Source organism: Muscardinus avellanarius, assembly GCF_963383645.1.
Source record: "Muscardinus avellanarius genome assembly, chromosome: 5".
NCBI lineage: Eukaryota > Metazoa > Chordata > Mammalia > Rodentia > Gliridae > Muscardinus > Muscardinus avellanarius.
The window spans coordinates 77,689,739-77,709,747 of record NC_137790.1 but is presented as its reverse complement, the minus strand read 5'-3'; the positions used below and the strand labels follow the sequence as shown (position 1 = coordinate 77,709,747).

Below are 20,009 nucleotides of genomic sequence, written 5' to 3'. Positions count from 1 at the left end.
TAACCAGCGTTATTACAAAAGTAAAGTAGTTTTGGACTGATGACATTACACTGTATTTGTGGTGAAGTACGAGGCACAAGAATATACGCATTAATTAGGCATTTTCAGTCTAATCAGTCTCTAATGTTACCATTTAATTCTTGGCATTATATAATAACCGGTATGCATTTTGGTACTTAAATCATGAATTGTGGAGAACAAGAAGCAGTGTATTATAGTAACAGAGTTTGTATTTGACAAACAACTGCAATGCTGCACAATCTCTTCTACGAACTTTGTGATTTGTTTTGCTGTTGGTCACTTGTAGGAGATCCTGCAAAGATAAAAGGAAAAAGGCAACATAATTTGCATTTGCTGTATATTCCCAACCCTGGAACTATCTTAGCTTAGATTCCCTTCCACTTGCATAGATAAAAAACATGATATAAAAACTTTAAAAACAAATAAGGTCTTCTTCACATAGACTGAATTAGACTGATATGAAAGAACCTCCCTCTCCCCCCCTATATATATTCCTAAATATTTTAAAGAACAGGAGCACCTATTTGGTGGACAGGACAAACAAGTTTCAGACTGAATATTTCTATGAGTAAGTTACAGATGAAAAACTAAGAGTTTATTACAATTTAGATATCTGAGGCCATAAGAAGATTTACATTATTACCTGAAAATTGTAAAATATTATACTTTAGAGTCTAAATACTTTGTTTTTATGAAAATAGCAATAAAACAGGTGAAAATGAGGGGGAGAGAAGGGAGTAAAGCAAAAGGGAGGAGACTGAAAATGCTCAACAAGTAATGGGTTCACAGGCTGGGCACAAAGGCATACACCTGTAATCCCAGCTACTCACTACTCAGGAGGTTGGGGCAGGAGCATCACAAGTTTGAGGCAGCCTGGGAAACTCAGAATGACCCTGTCTCAAAATAAAAAATAAAAGGGGCTGGGATATAGCTCAGTGGTAGACTGCCCTTGGGTACAAACAAAAAAAAAGAAAAAGAAATAAGGTGAATTCTTTAGGACCTGGAGGTTTTATTTATTTTTTATTAATTTATTTTTCTGGTGGTACTGGGGTTCCTGGAAGCCCTTCTACCTCCGGGCTATACTCCCAGACCTCTTTTTACATTTTATATTTGGAAACAGGGTCTCCTAAGCCAGCGCGCGGGGCTGGCTTCGAACCTACGCGATCCTCCTGTCTCTGCCTCCCAAGCGCGGGGATTACAAGCGTGCGCCACCACACCCGGCAAGACCTGGAGGTTTTAATCTAGTTAAAAAAAAATTAAGTGACACAAAAGGTAGGGTATAAATAAAAATTTTATTTCCCTACCCTTGTGGACTTTAATGAAGCAAAGCAGGATAGATTCTATCCACTGAAGAAAAATGAGGTACTGACCTAATACAAATTTTTTTTTTTTGGTGGTACTAGGGGTGGAACCCAGAGGCTTTCTACCTCCGGGCTCTACTCCCAGGCCTTTTTTATATTTTATTTGGAAACAGGGTCTCGCTAAGTTGCTGAAAGCCTAAGTAGCTGAGGCTGGCTTCAAACCTGTGCGATCCTCCTGTCTCAGCCTCCCAAGTGCGGGGATTACAAGTATGCGCCACTACGCCTGGCTTAATACAAATTTTAATAAGCTATTATACTTACATGGAAAAATATGTCTATATATCAAATGTGTGAAATTTAATATCATTTTTGTGAGTGTATGTGTAATTATAGATTGAACCCAGGAGGTTTTTACTGCTGAGTACATACCTCTAGCCCTATTTTATTCTGAAATAAGGTCTCACTAAGTTTAAAGTCTTACAGTCACAGATGGACAAAAGGCCAAAGTTACTTTTCAAAAGTTGTGGGAAGCTGGTCATGGTGGTGCACGCTTGTAATCCCAGTATTTGGGAGGCTGAGACAGGAGGATCCTGGTTTGAGGACACCCTCAGCTACTCAGTGAGGCCCTTTGCAACTCAGTGAGACCCTGTTTCAAAAATAAAGAATAAAATATAGGGCTGGCAGCTGAGCGTGGTGGCACATGCTTGTAGTCTCAGTGCTTGGGAGGCTGAGACAGGAGGATTGTACAGGTTCAAAGCCAGCCTCAGCTACTTAGTGAGGCTCTCAGCAACTTATTAAGACCCTGTTTCCAAATAAAATATAAAAAATAGGTCTAGGAGTAATAGGTTGAAGGTAGAAAGCCTCTGGGTTCCACCCTCAGTACCACCTAAAAAAAAATTATATATATATATATATTCGGCGTGGTGGCGCACACTTGTAATCCCTGCGCTTGGGTGGCAGACAGGAGGATTGCACAGGTTCGAAGCCAGCCGCGCTGGCTTAAGAGACCCTGTTTCCAAAAAAAAAAAAAAAAAAAAAAAAAAAAAGTATAAGGATAGGTCTGGGAGTGTAGCCCGGAGGTAGAAGGGTTTCCAGGAACCCCAGTACCACCACCAAATATATATATATATATATATGTTTGTGTGTGTGTGTGGCAGGTATTGGGGGTTGAACCGAAGGCCTTTCACATGATAGAAAAGTGCTCTATCACTGAGCAATATCCTACCCCTTTTTGTTTTTTGAGATGGGATCTCTATGTTGCCCAGGCAACCCTGAATTTGATCTTCCTTCTTCAGTTTCACCAACAGGGATGAAAGGTATACACAGTAGTGCCCAACAAATCTTCCGTATTAAATACATGTTTCTTTAAAAAAAAGTTGTAAGCAGGGTTGGGCCATAGCTAAGCAGTACAACTCTTGCCTCATATTCATGAAGCCCCTGGTTTGATAAACAGCACTGAAAAAATAAAAAAAAGTTCCAAGCTTTTAGGTTGTTATGACAAATGATATATCTGAAACAGTCAAAACAAATTATGAAGGCAAATATCATTGCGTAAAGACACATAAACCATAAGAAAAAAGCCATATAATGTAGGATATAGTCTTAACTCAGGCATAAAATTTTATTTTCAAATTGGCCACTGGGATTGAAATTTTAAAAACATTGGCATAATAATAAAGTGAATCAGCAAAATTTTCTGAGTCTTTTTGCAAGTTTAAAGCAAAATAAAGGATGTTATCTTAGACACAGAGAATCACGAGCCTCAGTGATGCTTTTACAATATCTAACCTTGATTTGATTCTTCAACATTCATGCTTTCTCCATCTGCAGTCTCTAACATTTCTTCATCATCATCCTCATGTAGGTCTTTTGAAATTAGTTGTCTAGCTAGTTTAATATTCAGTCCTTCATTGTAGTGAAGCTTCCTCTTCATTTCAAATTGTCGCTTTTTTTCTATAAGATACAAAAAGAAAAAAGCAAGCTTACAAAGGCCCAGATTAAAACTGCCCCATGTCTGTATTTTGATAGTACCACAATCATGCTCAATTATTTTTGTCATGTTTAGGCTGCTTTTGTGCTCAATGGCATAGTTGAGAAATTTGTAAGAGACCCTTACAGTACTGAAAATCTAAAATATTCACTATCTGTGTACTTTATAGAAAAAGTTCACCACTTCTGCTTTAAATAGTTCAAGTATATCTCAATGGAAGAATTGGAATAAGAGACATTAGATGTTTTACAAACATGTACACACACACTTACTTTTTGGTAATGAGGATTGAACCCAGAGAAATCTTACCTCTGAGCTATGCAGCCCTTTTAATTTGTTTTAAAACAGGATCAGCTGGGTGTGGTGGTGCATGCTTGTAATCCCAGTGCTTGGGAGGCTGAGACAGGAAAATCGAACAGGTTCAAAGCCAACCTCAGTTACTTAGTGAGACTCTCAGAAACTTAGTGAGACCCTGTTTCCAAATAAAGTATAAAAAAGGTCTGGGAGTAAAGCCCATAGGTGGAAAAGCCCCTGGGGTTTCCACCCCCAGTACCAATAAATAAATGAATAAATGAATAAATAAATAAAACAGGCTCTTGCTAGGTTACTGAAAGTCTCTGTACAGAGGTTTTATTTATGAATAAGCTGTACACGGGATACACACTTTCATGCTTGTAATCCCAGTACTTGGGAGAGAGAGGATCACAGGTTTGAGGACAGCCTCAGAAACAAGACCCTGTTTCAAAATAAAAAATAAAAAGGGCTGGGGGTGTAGCTCAGAGTAGAATACCCTTGGGTTCAAACTGCAGTAACAAAACAAAACAAAAATATATATAAAGTATAAAGGAAAAATTTCCAGCAACACTTGAAAGTGAAAACAAAACAAACAAAAGAGCAAACTATAACACCATATATTATGTGCTATGTTTAAAGCCTACATACATACATATACAGAAAATAAAGCAACAATTAACAGTGGTTAATTTTGGGTCAAAGAATTAGAGATAGTTGTAGTACAACAGTGTTTCTATTTTTATAAGTATGAAAAAAATCCCTTAAAAAGCTACTTATTCTCCATTAAGAAACTGCCATGATTTTAGTCTTTACCATAGAAACATAAAGCTAGCAACACATTTTACTCCCCATTTTTACTAATAGCACTTTAAGGAATAACTTTATGAAAAAATAATTCTAAGATTTAAAAAAAGGGGGGGAGCTCAGTATAAAATTGCCAGTTGTTTCTTTTGTTAATGAAGAGCATTAAAAATCCATCAAAGCCGGGAGTGGTGGTGCACACTTGTAATCCCAGCATAGAGAAACGGAGACCTGAGGATCACGGTTCCCAGACGGCCTCAGCCACCTCAGCTATTTAGCGAGGCCCTTTGCAACTCAGTGAAACTCTATTTCAAAAAAAATAAAAAAGCTTAAAAAAATAGGGCTGGGGTTGTAGCTCAGAGGTAGAACGCCCTTGGATTCCATCCCCAGCACTGCAAAATAAATAAATAAATAAATAAATAAATAAATAAATAAATAAATCCATCATCACTGTTTCAGTCAAGATTTCACAGAACTATTGCCTGGTGTGGTGTGGCGGCATAGCCCTCTAATCTCAGTCACTCAGTAGGCTAAGGCAGAAGGATTGCAAGTTTGAGGTTAGTCTCAGCAATTTAGAAAAACACTGTCTCAAAAACAAAAAATTAGAAATGGGCGTGGTGGTGCACGTTTGTAATCCCACTACTTGGGAGGCTGAGACAGGAGGATCGATGTTGGCAGATAGCCACAGCTAATGAGGTCCTCTGCAATTTAGTGAGGCCCTGTTTCAAAATAAAGAATAAAAAATAGGGAGCTGGGCGTAGTGGCACACACATATAATCCCAGCATTCGGGAGGCTAAGAAAGGAGGATCATGGTTTGTGGACAGCTTCAGCTACTAGTGAGGCCCTGTGCAACTCGGTGATACCCTATTTCAAAATAAAGAATAATACTATTTTTTTTTTAAAAAAAAGGGTTGCGGGTGTGGCTTGGAGGTAGAATCCCCCTGGGTTCCATCTCCAGTATTGAAAATAAATAAATAAATAACATAAATAATTAAATAAATAAGTATCAGCCTTCCAAATGCTGGGATTATAAACGTGTGCCACCATGTCCAGCTCCAGTTCTGTTTTTATTGTCATTTATGCTTTTTTTTTTGGGGGGGGGGTTACTGGAAGTTGAACCCAGGGGCATTTTACCTCTGAGCTTCCCAGACATTTTTATTTTTTATTTTGAAATAGGATCTTGCTAAATTGCTGAGGCTGGCCGCGAACCTACAATTCTCCTGTCTCAGCCTCCCAAGTCCTGGGATTATAATAGTGTGCCACCATGCCTACCTACTGTCATTTATACTTATATATATATATTTTTTTTAAATGTTCATGTCCCTACTCATAAATCATTTTTCAGGTCCTGTATGGGCTGGGAGAGGAAATGTTTTGCGACTGATATTCATATCATCACCCAATAATTTGTTTCAAATTACCAAGATCTTACCAGGCATTTCTCTTCTTCTGGGCCTATAAATTACTTTTGTGATTTGTTTTGCTTTTTGAGGATTCCTTATATAGAGAGAAATAAAAAAAGACTGACAAAAGACTAAATCTTTATGATTAAATTCTTAGTGACATTTTTCAAACATTCAGATGATATAATAGATGAACGAATTAAAAATATGGTATATAAGCCAGGTGTGGTGGTGCACGCTTGTAATACTAGCATTTAAAAGGCTGAGATGGGAAGATCAGTTTGCGGACAACCTCAGCCACCTAGTGAGGCCCTCCATAACTTAGTGAGACCTTGTTTCAAAATAAAGAAAAAATAGAGCCGGGTGTGGTGGCTCATGCTTGTAATCCCAGCGCTTGGGAGGCTGAGACAGGAGGATCTCACAGGTTGGAAGCCAGCCTCAGCTACTTAGTGAGGCTATAAGTAACTTAGTGAGACCCTGTTTCCAAACAAAGTATAAACTAGGTTTGGGAATATAGCCTGGAAGTAGAAAGCCTCTGGGTTCCACCCCCAGTACCACGCACGCACGCACGCACACACACACACACAAAATAAATAAATAAAAATAAAATAAAAATAAGACATAGAAGGAAAGAAAGAAGGAAGGAAGGAAGGAAGAAAAAAGTAGGCCAGGGGGGGTAGCTCGGAGGTCGAATGACCCTGGGTTCCATCCCTAACACCCCCCCCCAAAAACAAGTGGTATATACACACAATGAAATTTTACTCAGCCATAAAAAAATTATGTCATCTACAGGAAAAATGGATGGAACTAGAGAATATCATTTTAATGGGATTAGCCAGTTTCAGAAAGTGAAGGGTTATGTGTGTTCATGCATATGTAGAAGCTAGAGAGAAACTAGGAAACAAAAAGGGACTTGAGTAAGTGAGGGAAAACAGGAGGAGAATAATGGAAGTGGAAATTGGGATGGAGGTGAAAGGAGAGACACCTGATGAATGAAGGAAAAAGTTCAAATAATTCTGTTCGTATATGAAGTTATCAATATCAATTCTAAGATTACACATGGTGAAGTGGAGGTGATAGGATGCTCTGGAGGGAAATACACCAAGTGCTGTGTGCATGTGTGTTTCTATCACTTGGAACCTCATTATGATGTATGGGTACCATGATTCAAAAATTATTTTTTCAGATGATATAGAAGCAAAACTGTAAAGTAGAACATGCCTGTAAATTCTAACTACTTGGGAGGCTGAGGCAAGAGGATTGAAAGTTATGAGGTCAGACTGAACTCTATAGCCCAGACAATTGGCTCAATGGTAGAGTGCTTCGTAGCACACGCAAGGCTCTGGAATCAATCTTAGCAGAAAATATGAAAAAAAAAAAAAAAAAAAGGACTCAATTTCCTCACTTGGAAACTGGGACTAGGAGTATAGCTCAGGGGTAGAGCAAATGTTTGCTCTAACATGCATTAAACCCTAAGTTCAGATCTCAGCACCACAGAAAACAAAAAAAACCGGATGTTACATACTAGAGTAAATTTGGGACATTTTTACTTCTTAACTTTTTTTTTTTTGCGGGTCTGGAACCCAAGGGCATTCTACCTCCGAGCTACACCCCCAGCCCTATTTTTTTCTTCTTTAGTTTGAAACTAGGTCTCACTGAGTTGCAAAGGTCCTCACTAAGCTGTGGCTGGCCTTGAACCGTGATCCTCCAGTCTCAGCCTCCCCAATGCTGGGATTACAAGCGTGCACCACCACGCCCGGCTTACTTCTATAACTTTATATGCACATATATACTGAGTGGATATTGATAAAAAGTACTTTCAATGGGGCACGGTGAGGCATGCTGTAATCCAAGTACTTGGGAGGCTAGGATAGGAGGATCATGGGTTGGAGGACAGCCTCAGTGACATAATGAGACTCTCAACAACCTAGTAAGACCTTGTTTCCAAACAAAAATAAAAAGGTCTCTGGGTATAGCTCAGAGATAGAATGCCTCTGGGTTCAATCTCCAGTGCCACCCCTCCCCCAAAAGTACTTTCAAATGGCCAAAGCATTTTTCATACTCATCAAGTCTATGAGTCTTTCTCCATTATTCACACAGAAAGAAAAAGTCCTTTTTTTTAAGTGCTAGGGAACGAATCCAGGATCTCATGTGCTCTAGCTAAGTATTTTGTTACTGAGCTACACCCTTTGGCTGTTATTTTTAAAAATCTTTGTTGAACCAAAGGAAGGTACCATAATGCTGTTTTAATTTGCAGTTTCTTATTTTCAGAAGTTGATATTACAGTATTTCTTGTAAATTATATAGTTTAAGAAAATTATTTCTAGGTCTGAAAGTTACTAAACTTGGTTTTGCTTATTACAAATATATTCTAATTTTGAAACACTCAAGAGTAAAAGGACATTTAGGTTTCAGGATTAGCTCTATAATGGTCAACTATTTATATGAACTCAGCAAATTAATTATTCTCTTTATATTTACCTTTACTTTTTATGGAGAATACCCTGATAACTTATTAAGAGTTAACACTTATAGAACACTTACAATATGCCAGAATCAGTGCTGTTTTAAGTGATTTGTCTAATTTAAGCGTCACCAACGACTCCAAAATTAAAAAAGGACTTTTTGTTGAGATGAGGTCTCACTGTGCCACTCAGGTTGGTCTTCAGGCTCATGGGCTCAAGCAGTTCTCCTGCTTTAGCTTCCTGAGTGGCTAGGACTACAGGTGTGGCAACCAAATCAGACTCAATATTTTTAATACATCTAAATTTATAAATAAGTAGCTGATGCTCCAAAATTAAGCAAATTAGGCAAGTAGCATACCTAGAACACAAACTTAGGTTTGTTGGACTTCAAAGCCAATAATCTTAACAGATATTCTACTTACAAAGTAATCTAATTTCTAAGCATATCTACTATCAATAAACAATTTTTCCAGAAATGATTGTTTAAATTAAAAATCATCTGTATAATTTAATAACTAAAGCCAGGTGTGGTGGTGCACACTTGTAATCCCAGCATTTGGGAGGCTGAGACAGGAGGAGCGCAGTTCGTGGACACCCTCAGCTACTTAGTGGGGCCCTTTGCAACTCAGTGAGACCCTGTTTCAAAATAAATAAAAAATAGGGCTAGGGGTGTAGCTCAGAGGTAGAATGCCCCTGAGTTTCACTCCCAATACTGGGGGAGGGAGGAACAAAAAAAATAAAAATAAAAACCCCTCTATGAATGGGAACTGAATCAATGAAATTAATAGTCAAGTGGCTCCCCCTGCAGGCTTACTCATAGAACTACAACTTGAAGACGTCCCTTAATGAAAACTGGCAGCTACAGTTAACAATAAATCCCTATTCTTAAATGTTTTTTGGAGAGTACTGAGAAAACAGACTCTAGAAATAAGTTGTATTTGAAACATTTTTTGGGGATTTGGAAGGAATATTTGGGAAAATAAGTCAGGAAAACAGAGTAGAAGAGTTGATAACAACTTGAGAACACGCTATATATGAAAGTCTCTTATAAAAACATTAGGCTCAGACCATCAAAGTTATATTGAATAGGCTACATTCTGAAGCTAGAAAAGAAAAGCAAATTATACCTTAGTATAATTTACCAAATTATATCTTAGTAGTTACACATGACAAAGACGCTGAGAGCTAATTAGCAAATATTTGGACTTCTAAAGTTTCCCAACTTCTTTATAGTACATGTAATACTCATATGGCAAAGCTTCAAGTACTTTTAAGAGGATGTGTTTATTTTTCTTTTCCTTCCTTCTTTCCTTCCTTCTTTCTTTTGGTGGTACTGGGATTCTTGGAAGCCCTTCTACCTCCAGGCTACACTCCCAGATCTATTTTATACTTTTTTATATTTGGAAACAGGGTCTCTTAAGCCAGCGCGGCTGGCTTCGAACCTGTGCGATCCTCCTGTCTAAACCTTCCAAATGCTGGGATTACAAATGTGCCACCATGCCTGGCTTGCTTTTTATTTTTTACTATGTAAAATTATAGTATTTCCAAAAGATAATTTTTGTTTTAAAGTGGTTTTCTTAGCATTTTGAGAATTTTATCTCTAGGAGTTTGTTTTTGTACTTTGCAAAAATGATCAACCTGCTCGGCATGGTGGTGTGTGTTTGTAATCCCAGTGTTTGGAGGCTGGGTGTGGTGGTGCACGCTTGTAATCCCTGCTCTTGGGAGGCGGAGACAGGATTGCACAGGTTTGAAGCCAGCCTCAGCTACTTAGTGAGGCTCTCAGGAACTTAGTGAGGCCCCGTTTTCAAATAAAGTATAAAATAGGTATTGGAGTATAGCCGAAGGGTAGAAAAGCCCCTGGGTTCCACCCCTAGTAACACACACACACACACACACACACACACACACACACACACACACACACTAACCCCAGTACTTGGGAGGGTGAGACAGGAGGATCGCAGGTTCTTGGCCAGTCTCAGCTGGCTTCAAACCTGCGCAATCCTCCTGTCTCCGCCTCCCAAGCGCAGGGATTACAAGCATGCACCCACGACCAGCTAGGATGTGTTTATTTTTCTTGCATCTTTTTCCATATACAAAGGCTTGAGTTTTTTTTTTTTCTTTTTCTTTTTATAGTGCTGAGGATCTAACCTGGGGCCTCATGCATTCTAAGCAAGCACTTTACCACTGAACTACATCCCCAGCCTTTGGTTTTTCCTTTTAAAAAATTGAAAATGAACTATATAGTCATTCCTTGGCATTTAAAGGGATTGGTTCCAAGGACTCCCTATGGACATAACAATCTGCAGCTGCTCAAGTCCTCTATATAAAATGGTATAGTATTTTCATATAACCTTCCCACTTTCCCTGTATGCTTTAAACCATCTCTAGGTTACTTAGCATATCTAATGCAATGTAAATATTTATTATACTGCATCGTTTAGAAGAATAAGGACAAGAAAAAAGTTTGTACACGTTCAGTAAAGACTCCTTTTTTCAAATATTTTCAATCCACAGTTGGCTGAATATATGGATATGGAACCTGCAGATATGGAGAGCCAACTCTACACAATTTTTAAAATTTGAAAATATTATAATTAGTTCAAAAAATAAAAGGCAACAAAGTAATAAAATATACCCCTTCTCTTCCCACCTCCACAGACAGTTATACTTGTAAAAACAGAAACAATGAGTAGGCAGCAATGCCTTAACTATGTATGTAATGCATGGGCTAAGAGAGCCTCTTCCATCCCTATTAAAGAGAGGGCTATTTCCTTTCCTATGACACTACTGCTCTTTTTGTTTTATGGACCCATAAAGATCTTCGCTCTACATCTGACCATTTTGGTTCATTTGATAAACTAGTTGCACTACTATCTTACAATGAAAAAAGCACAAGGAATAATAAATTAGCTCTTTATAGCTATAGATTTCTAGATCACTGAAATATTCAATGACTCTGAAAACATTAATAAGTACAAAGAAAGGAATATTTACAATTAATGACGGCAATATCTGCTCTAAAATCAGGATAAGCTGGGCGTGGTGGTGCATACTTGTAATCCCAGTACTTGGGAAGCTGAGGATAGAAGGATCGCAGGTTTGAGGATAGCCTCAGCAAATAGGGAGCCTCTTAACCTAGCAAGATTTTTTTTTTCTTTTTTGTGGTACTGGGAGTGGAACCCAGGGGCTTTTCACCTCTGGGCTATACTCCCAGACCTATTTTATACTTTATTTGGAAACAGGGTCTCACTAAGTTGCTGAGAGCCTCACTAAGTAGCTGAGGCTGTCTTCAAACCTGTGATTCTCCTGTCTCAGCCTCCCAAGCGCTGGGATTACAAGTGTGCACCACCACACCCGGCGTAAGACCCTATTTTAAAATAAAAATAAGCTGGGTGTGGTGGCGCCCGCTTGTAATCCCCACGCTTGGGAGGCGGAGACAGGAGGATCGTGCAGGTTTGAAGCCACCCACGCTGGCTTAAGAGACCCTGTTTCCAAATTAAAAAAAAAAAAAAAAATGTAGCCCAGCGGTAGAAGGGCTTCCAGGAACCCCAGCACCACCAAAATAAAATAAAATAAAAATAAAAAATTGGGCTGGGGGCATAGCTTGGAGATAGAATGCCTTGGGTTCAATCCTCAGTGCCATAAAGAAAAAAAGAATCTAGGGAAAAAAACTACTATACGATAAACTCAAATAAGTAGAATCTGAATAAAGAGAATGTTGCTTTCCAGCCATGCATGGCAGGGCATGCTGGTAGTCCCAGTAATTGGGAGGTTGCGACAGGAGGATAGTAGGTTCAAGGACAGCCTCAAACTTAGTGAGGCTCTCACTGTTTTCCAAATAAAAAACAAGTGTGGGGATGTAGCTTGGAGGTAGATGGCCTCTTGGTTACATCCTCAGTAACACACACACACACACACACACACACACACACACACACACACACACACGTTTCCATTTCCCTACTCTTCACTTCTCCAAAATGAAAAAGTCACCGATGATCCAAATAATGAATTTATTTTAGAAATATTATTAGCATCATACCAAAAGCAATAAAAAAATACCTTGCTCTTCAGGTGAGAGGTCACTATCCTCCTCTCCACTGCTTTCTTGTTCCTGAATCTGATACTTTGGCTCCGAGCCTTCAGCAGCAGCTAATCTATACAACAATCATTGACAGACAAATTAACACTGTGATATTTTTATATTATTTGTCTTATTCAACTTTTGAGCCTCATGAAGATATCTAGAGATCATTAAAGTACTAGCCAAAACCTGTTTTGAAAAATGAAGAGAAATGGGCATAGAAATGGGTGCTAGAAATCAATGAGCAGAAATGAAGAATTAATTTTTGCCTTTCTAATTTGCAGTTTTAAAATCTAAATACTAGTGAGAGAATATTAACAAACAATTAAAACAAAATCCCACCAGGAAATAGATATGCCTCAGTATTCCTAACTCAGCTAAAGTAATCTTTCTACCACCTGCATACTTTGATTTTAATCAAGAAAAAGACTGTATCAATTGGAATAAAAAATCTAGGTAGGAGCTAGTGATGTCACTAAGTGATCAAATATGAGCTTAGCATACTAAAGACCCTGGATTCAATCCCTAGCACTCCCCTGGGGAGGAAAAAAAAACTCCCCCAAACTAGATAAACTTAGCCTTCTATTTACAGTTGTATACGTAAAACAATGTAAAAGTCTTCAATTTTGCACAATTAAAAACTGCCTAAGTAAAATTAGCTTTAGTACTTACTTCTTAGCTAAGATATCTGGAGTCATGGCTTCAGTGGATTCTGAGTCACTGTATGCATCTTCATCATCACCTATCATACTAGGATGACAAGCACACTGTAATTAGTACATGGAATAAAATTCTTTGACTAGAAAAACATAATTCTGGGCTCAGGATGTAGATCACTGGTACAGCACCTGCCTAGCATACATGAGGCTCGAGGTCAATCCTCAGTTTTTTTTGGGGGGGGAACCCAAAAAAACATAATTCTACCAACTTACCCAATTTAATTAAAATATCAATATTGCACTGTTGTCTGTACCTATTTTTTTTTTTTTTTTTTGGGTAGTACTCTGGGCTATACTCCCAGACCTATCTTATACTTTATTTGGAAATAGGGTCTCACTAAGTTGCTGAGAGCCTCACTAAGTAGCTTAGGCTGGCTTCAAACCTGTGTGATCTTCCTGTCTCAGCCTCCCAAGTGCGGGGATTACAAGTGTGCGTCACCACGCCCACTGTCTGTACCTATTTCATTATTTCTTTCTATTCTTGTCACAATCTTTAACATTCTAATGTTTATTCTTATTTTTACTGTTCTTGTATCAAAGTATTATCTCAAATTATATTCCTAAAGTTTTCACCCAATTGATTAAAAATATAGTATTTCTTTACTTTCTCTCTCTTTTTTTTTGGTCCTGGAGATTGAGCATTGAGCCCAGGGGCATTCTACCTCCGAGCTACACCCCCAGCCCTATTTCATTTTTATTTTGAAAAAGGGTCCTGCTATATTGCTGGAGGCCTCACAAGGTTGCCAAGGCCATCTTCAAAAACCTGACATCTCCTGCCTTGGTCTCCTAAATACTGGGATTACAAGTGTGCACCACTACTCCTGGCTTCTTAACTCTATTTTAACTGGTGACTTACAGATTTATGCCTTACTTCAATAACAAAATATTTTAGGCTTGAAAAATCTTTATCAGTAAATCTTATTTGGGCATTTTATTATTTAGCATCTCCATCTTCTCAAAATGCTTACTGATGGCACGCTTGTAACCCCCCCCCCCCCCCGCTTGGGAGGCTGAGACAGGAAGATTGCACAGGTTCGAAGTCAGCCTCAGCTGGCTTAGGAGACCCTGTTTCAAAAATATAAAATAGGTCTGGGAGTGTAGCCCGGAGGTAGAAGGGCTTCCAGGAACCCCAGTACCACCAAAAAAAAAAAAAAAAAAAAAAAAAAGCTTACTGATAAACCGGGTGTGGTGGTGCACGCTTGTAATCCCAGCATTCGGGAGGCTGAAAAGAGTGGATCGAGGTTCACGGACAGTTTCAGCTACTTAGTGAGGCCCTTTGCAACTTAGTGAGACCCTGTCTCAAAATAAAGAATAAAAAACAGGGCAGAGGATATAGCTCGGAGGTAGAATGCCCCTGGGTTCCATCCCCAGACCCGAAAAAAAAAAAAAAAAAAAAAAAAGTTTACTGATGCATTACTTTTGTCTTCTAATTGGTCACTGGCACATTTTATCATTTCATAATTCATCTAAAAAATTCTGAGACTTGAAACTTGAAATTACAATGTAATTATATGAATTACAGTATATAAGTCCAAAAATAAGGACATAAATTAGGTGTGGTGACATATATCTGAAATCCCAGCTACTCAGGAGGCTAAGATAGGAGGATTGCAAGTTTGAGGCCTACTTCAAAAACTTAGTGAGACTCTTCTCAAAAAATAAAATGTTGGGCATGGTAGTGTAAGCTTGTAATCCCAGTACTCAGGAGGCTGAGACAGGAGAATTACAGGTTTGCAGCCACCCTCAGCAATTAAGCAAGGCCCTTCACAACATAGTGAGAACCTATTTACAAAAAAAAAAAAAAAGGCTCAGGGTATATAGGCCCTTTGCAACTCACTGAGACCCTGTTTCAAAAACTATAGAGACTAAAAAATAGGGCTGGGAGTGTAGCTCAGAGGTACAATGCCCCTGGGTTCAATCCCTAGTACTATAAAAAATAATAATAAAAAAGTAAAGGATGGGAGGGGGTAGAAGTCAGAAGTCAGATGTGGTGGTGCACTCATGTAATCCCAGTACCTGAGAGGCTGACACAGGAGGATTACAGGTTTGAGGCCAGTCCCATCAGGTTGGTAAGACTCAGCAACTTGGAAAGACCAAAGTTTCAAAATAAAAAGGGCTGGGGGTGTAGCTCAATAGTAGAATGCCCCTGGTTCAATCCCCATTACAAACAAACACACCATATAAGAATGGTAATGATCTTTTTTTTTTTTTTTTTTGCGATACTAGGGATGGAACCCAGGGGTATTCTACCTCTAAGCCACACCCCCAGCCGTATTTTTTTATTCTTTATTTTGAAATAGGGTCTCACTGAGTTGCAAAGGACCTAAGTAGCTGAGGCTGTCTTCAAACTGCAATCTTCCTCTCTCAGCCTCCCAAATGCTGGGATTACAAGTATCCGCCACCATGCCGGGCTGGCTGGTAATGACTGTTCTTCTTCTTCTTTTTTTTTTTTTTTTTGTGGTACTGGGGATGAAACCCAGAGGCATTCTACCTCCGAGCTACACCCAGCCATAGTTTTTATTGTTTAATTTGAAACAATTGTTATTTTATTGCTTATTTGAAAAGTAGCTGAGGCTATCTGCAAACCACATCCTGTCTCAGCCTTCCAAATGCTGGGATTACAAGCATGTGCCACTACAACCAGCTGGTAATAACCATTCTTTAAAAAAAAAAAAAAAAAAGCCAGGCATGGTGGTGCACACTTGTAATCCCAGTATTTGGGCTACTTAGGCCCTCTGCAACTTAGTGAAACCCTGCTTCAAAATAAAGAGTTAAAAATAGATCTGGGGGTGTAGCCTGGAGGTAGAATACCCCTGGGTTCAATCCCAGGCACTGCAAATATATATATAATAAATGTATAAGTAAATAGAATGGTCAGCTATTATCTAGAAGCTCCCATCAATGCAAAATAAAAACAAGTTTACAAAAGAAATACATCTATATAATATTACCTATGGTAAGGAGTGCTTGGTTCATCTATTTTCATTAAACCATAGTCTTTGTCTGCTGGATGATACGTAGCCAAGATGTTCATTTCATCCCACTTCTGGGACTTTTTACTAAAATTAAGAAAAAAAGAATATGTAGTATCCATATGTTAAGAACAAAGTATTCAAAAATCTACATTCAAACATTATTATACTATCACATGTTTAGTCTTCATCTAGCTGATAGTTAATTAACAATATCCAATTCTATACCATCACTCAATCTTGGCAGCTACACATTTTTGATCCATTATATATAACTGATATAAACATAACTGATAAAAATAATAGTAATTATATTTCCTTGGCATTATATCTTCAGGACTATCCTTAAGAATCAGAACATATACATTTACAGGGAAATAGATAAAACTAGAGAATACTATGTTAAGTGAAACCAGCCAGTCTCAAGAAAGTGAAGGGTAATGTTTTTTCTTATATGTGGAGGCTACACAGAAACAAGAAATAAAGGGGATTTGAGTTAAATAAAGAGAGAAACCAGTAGAACAGTAGAAGAAGATTAAGAGGAATGTTAGAAGGAAAAGAACAAGGCTTGAGAAAACAGTTCAAAAAGGTGATATGCATACATGAAGGTATCACTAAAATCTCACTAATATGCATGGGGAAGAAAGAAGAGGGAGCAGGGTGGATATGGAGGGTATTACACCAAGTGATGTGTACATGTGTTTATGATTCACTTTGAATCTCACCATAATGTATAACTACAATGTACTAATAAAAGAATAAATGGAATCAGAACATAAAAAATGAGAACATAAAACTACAGAGAAAGCCAGGTATGGTGGTGCACGCTTGTAATCCCAGCATTTGGGAAGTGGAGACTGGAGGATTGTGATTCGTGGATGGCTTCAGCTACTTAGCTAGGCCCTTCACAACTCAGTAAGACCCTGTTTCAAACATAAAAAGACTAAAAAATAGAGCTGGGAGTGTAGCTGGGAGGTAGAATACCCCTGGATTCCATCTCCAGTACCGCAAAAACAAAAACAAACAAAAAAACCAGAAACACAAAATACAACTACAGAGAAAACCTCATCAAATATAGATAACACTAAGACTGCAAGCACAATTTCAGCTCAGTCTGTTTTTAATCTAAAACATTCAAGTTTACTAAAAATGGTGTATTCAGATTTTACTTAAAGGAAATAGAAGTGCTTTAGAAATACATGTTAATATCCATTCAATAAAGTACTTATGCAACTACTAAGGTACTCAATAATTAAATGCCTTAACTATTCATTAAAAATGGCATCAAAGACCTCTATACCACCAACAATATTTTGTTATATATACAGTTTGTAACTTTGTTATATACTTGAAAATAAAATTGCTTTTTAAAGAATTAATGTGCAAGCATGGAGGTGCACACCTGTAATCCCAGTACTTGGGAGGCTGAGACAGAAGGATTTTAGGTTCAACACCAGCTTTGGCAACTGCCTGAGACTTGTAGCAACCTAGCAAGATCATATTTTCAAAACAAAAAATAAAAAAAGGACTGAGGGTGTAGCTTGGAGGTAAAATGCCTCTGGGTTCAATCCCCAGTAACACACACACACACACACACACACACACACACACACACACACACACACAATGTAAACCAGGCATGGTGGTGCATGCCTTTAATCCCAGTACTTGGGAGGCTAAAACAACAGGATTGCAAGTTTGGGGCTGGCCTCAGTAACTTAACAAAGGCCTCAGCAACTTAGTGGGTCACATTCAAAGTAGAAAATAAAACAGGGCTGAGAATGTAGCTAACAGGTAGATATCTGAGTTCAATCCTCAGTGTCTGTCTCACACACATACTCTCAATGTATTTTTTTTCCCCCCGGGTCTGGGGATAGAACCCAGAGGCATTTGACCTCCGAGCTACCCCCCCTGCCCTATTTTTCATTCGTTATTCTGAAACAGGATCTCACTAAGTTGCAGAGGGCCTTACTAAGTAGTTGAGGCTGTCCACGAACCGCAATCCTCTGGTCTCAGCCTCCTGAATGCTGGGATTACAAGCGTGTGCCACCACGCCCAGCTTCAATGTAAATTTTAAATACTGATTCAAATCACCTTTTCTTCATTTGGCCCAGAATGTGGGGTTTACTGTACATATGTTGAAATCCCCAAATTCTGAAATGCCATTAAAAAACAACAAATTTTAACATCATATTCCTTTCTCCATACTCTCAAAAGGGTTTGATGAGTCACCTCAAAAATTATACATTCATCGCTAGCAGGTGAATCTGACCTTATGTTCTCTTGCTTTCTACCCTAAAAGACTTACAGTGTTCACCTTTCAAATAAGAATACTTTTATTATAGTAAAATGTACATAAAATTTACCAATTCAACCAATTTTAAGTATACAACTTTGTGGCATTAAGAACATTCATATTCCGGGCGTGGTGGTGCATGCTTGTAATCCCCACACTTGGGAGGCTGAGACAGGAGGATCGGGCAGGTTTGAAGCCACCTCAGCTGGCTTAAGATAAGCTGTTTCCAAATAAAATATAAAATAGGATCTGGGAGTATAGCCTGGAGGTAGAAGACCCCTGGGTTCCATCCCCAGTACCCCCCAAAAAAAGAAAAAATAAAAAAAAAGAACATTCATATTATTGCACCATCATCACTACTATCCATCTTCAGAAGATTTTCATCTTCCCCAACTCTTAACTCTAAATCTATTATATTACACAAACTTCCCATCTCCCCTTTTTCCCCAGCCCCTGGCAAACCATCTTTCTACTTTCTGTCTCTACGAATGGAATTACACTAGGATCTCACATAAATGAAGTAATAATCAGTTCTCTCATAACTGGTATATGTTACTTAGCATAATGTCCAAAAGGTTCATCCATATTGTAGCATAAGGCAAATTTCCAAAATTTTTCAAGGCTGAATAGCATTCTGCTGCAGACAAACTAAGGGCTTTTAACTAAGCTTTTTTGGTTCAAGTCTTACCTTCTCTTCATCTTCACAACAAAGGTTGGCCAAGGTATTCCACGTATAACTAATACTATAAACTCCCACTTTTCTCAAAAACAAGAAAGTCACAAGTGCTAAAAAAGTCTCATCATGAAGAGTTAAAACCTCCAAAGCTTGTAAGAAGTTAAATTTGAAGACATGTGAGTTGTTTGCTTTTGGTACTAGGGATTGGACCAGGGGCTTTTTTTTTCTTTTTTCTTTTTTTGGTGGTACTGGGGTTCCTGGAAGCCCTTCTACCTCCGGGCTACACTCCCAGACCTATTTTTACATTTTTTATTTGGAAATAGGGTTTCCTAAGCCAGCGTGCATGGCTGGCTTCGAACCTGCACAATCCTCCTGTCTCTGCCTCCCAAGCGTGTGGATTACAAGCGTGCGCCACCACGCCCAGCGGACCAGGGGCATTTTACTTCCGAGCTATACCCCCAGGCTCTTTAGGTTCCAGGGACATACTATTACATCCAGCAAGGGTCATTACTTGTGTGTGTGTGTGTGTGTGTGTGTGTGTGTGTGTGTGTGTTACTGGGGATAGAACCCAGAGGCCTTCTACCTCTAGGCTATACTCCCAGACCTATTTTATATTTTTTTATTTGGAAACAGAGTCTCACTATGTTGCTGAGAGCCTTAGTAAGTAGTTGAGGCTGGCTTCGAACCTGCATGATCCTCCTGTCTCAGCCTCCCAAGTACTGGGATTACAAGCATGCTCCACCACGCTGGCAAAGGTCATTACTTTTAAGCACAGAAACATTTCAAATGCTTTGTTATTCATTCAGCATGAAACTCATATGGCTATCTACTTGATTCACCTGAATTTTCAACTAATCAAATGTCACTAATAGACAAAAAAGTCACTTGACTAAACAGGACTGGGTAAACAAACCTTGCTTCAACAATGCTGATTCTGCAGATGCCTAGGCATCTATATCATAATAAGTCTTGCAGTAGAAAAC

General features: G+C 38.6%; 1 protein-coding gene across 1 annotated transcript in view; it reads right to left on the bottom strand.

The window, feature by feature from the left end:
* Window positions 1-221: 221 nt before the first annotated feature.
* Window positions 222-20,009, bottom strand: part of PPP1R2 (protein phosphatase 1 regulatory inhibitor subunit 2) — a gene marked incomplete at its 5' end in the record, with an annotated part of 30,748 nt that continues 10,960 nt past the window's right edge. Inside the window, 5 exons of the mRNA XM_080696145.1 lie at window positions 222-313; window positions 3,111-3,275; window positions 12,342-12,436; window positions 13,036-13,113; window positions 16,034-16,141. Of these exons, the coding sequence (XP_080552271.1) occupies window positions 267-313; window positions 3,111-3,275; window positions 12,342-12,436; window positions 13,036-13,113; window positions 16,034-16,141 (493 nt within the window). The 3' untranslated portion in view covers window positions 222-266. The remainder of the gene's footprint in view (window positions 314-3,110; window positions 3,276-12,341; window positions 12,437-13,035; window positions 13,114-16,033; window positions 16,142-20,009) is intronic.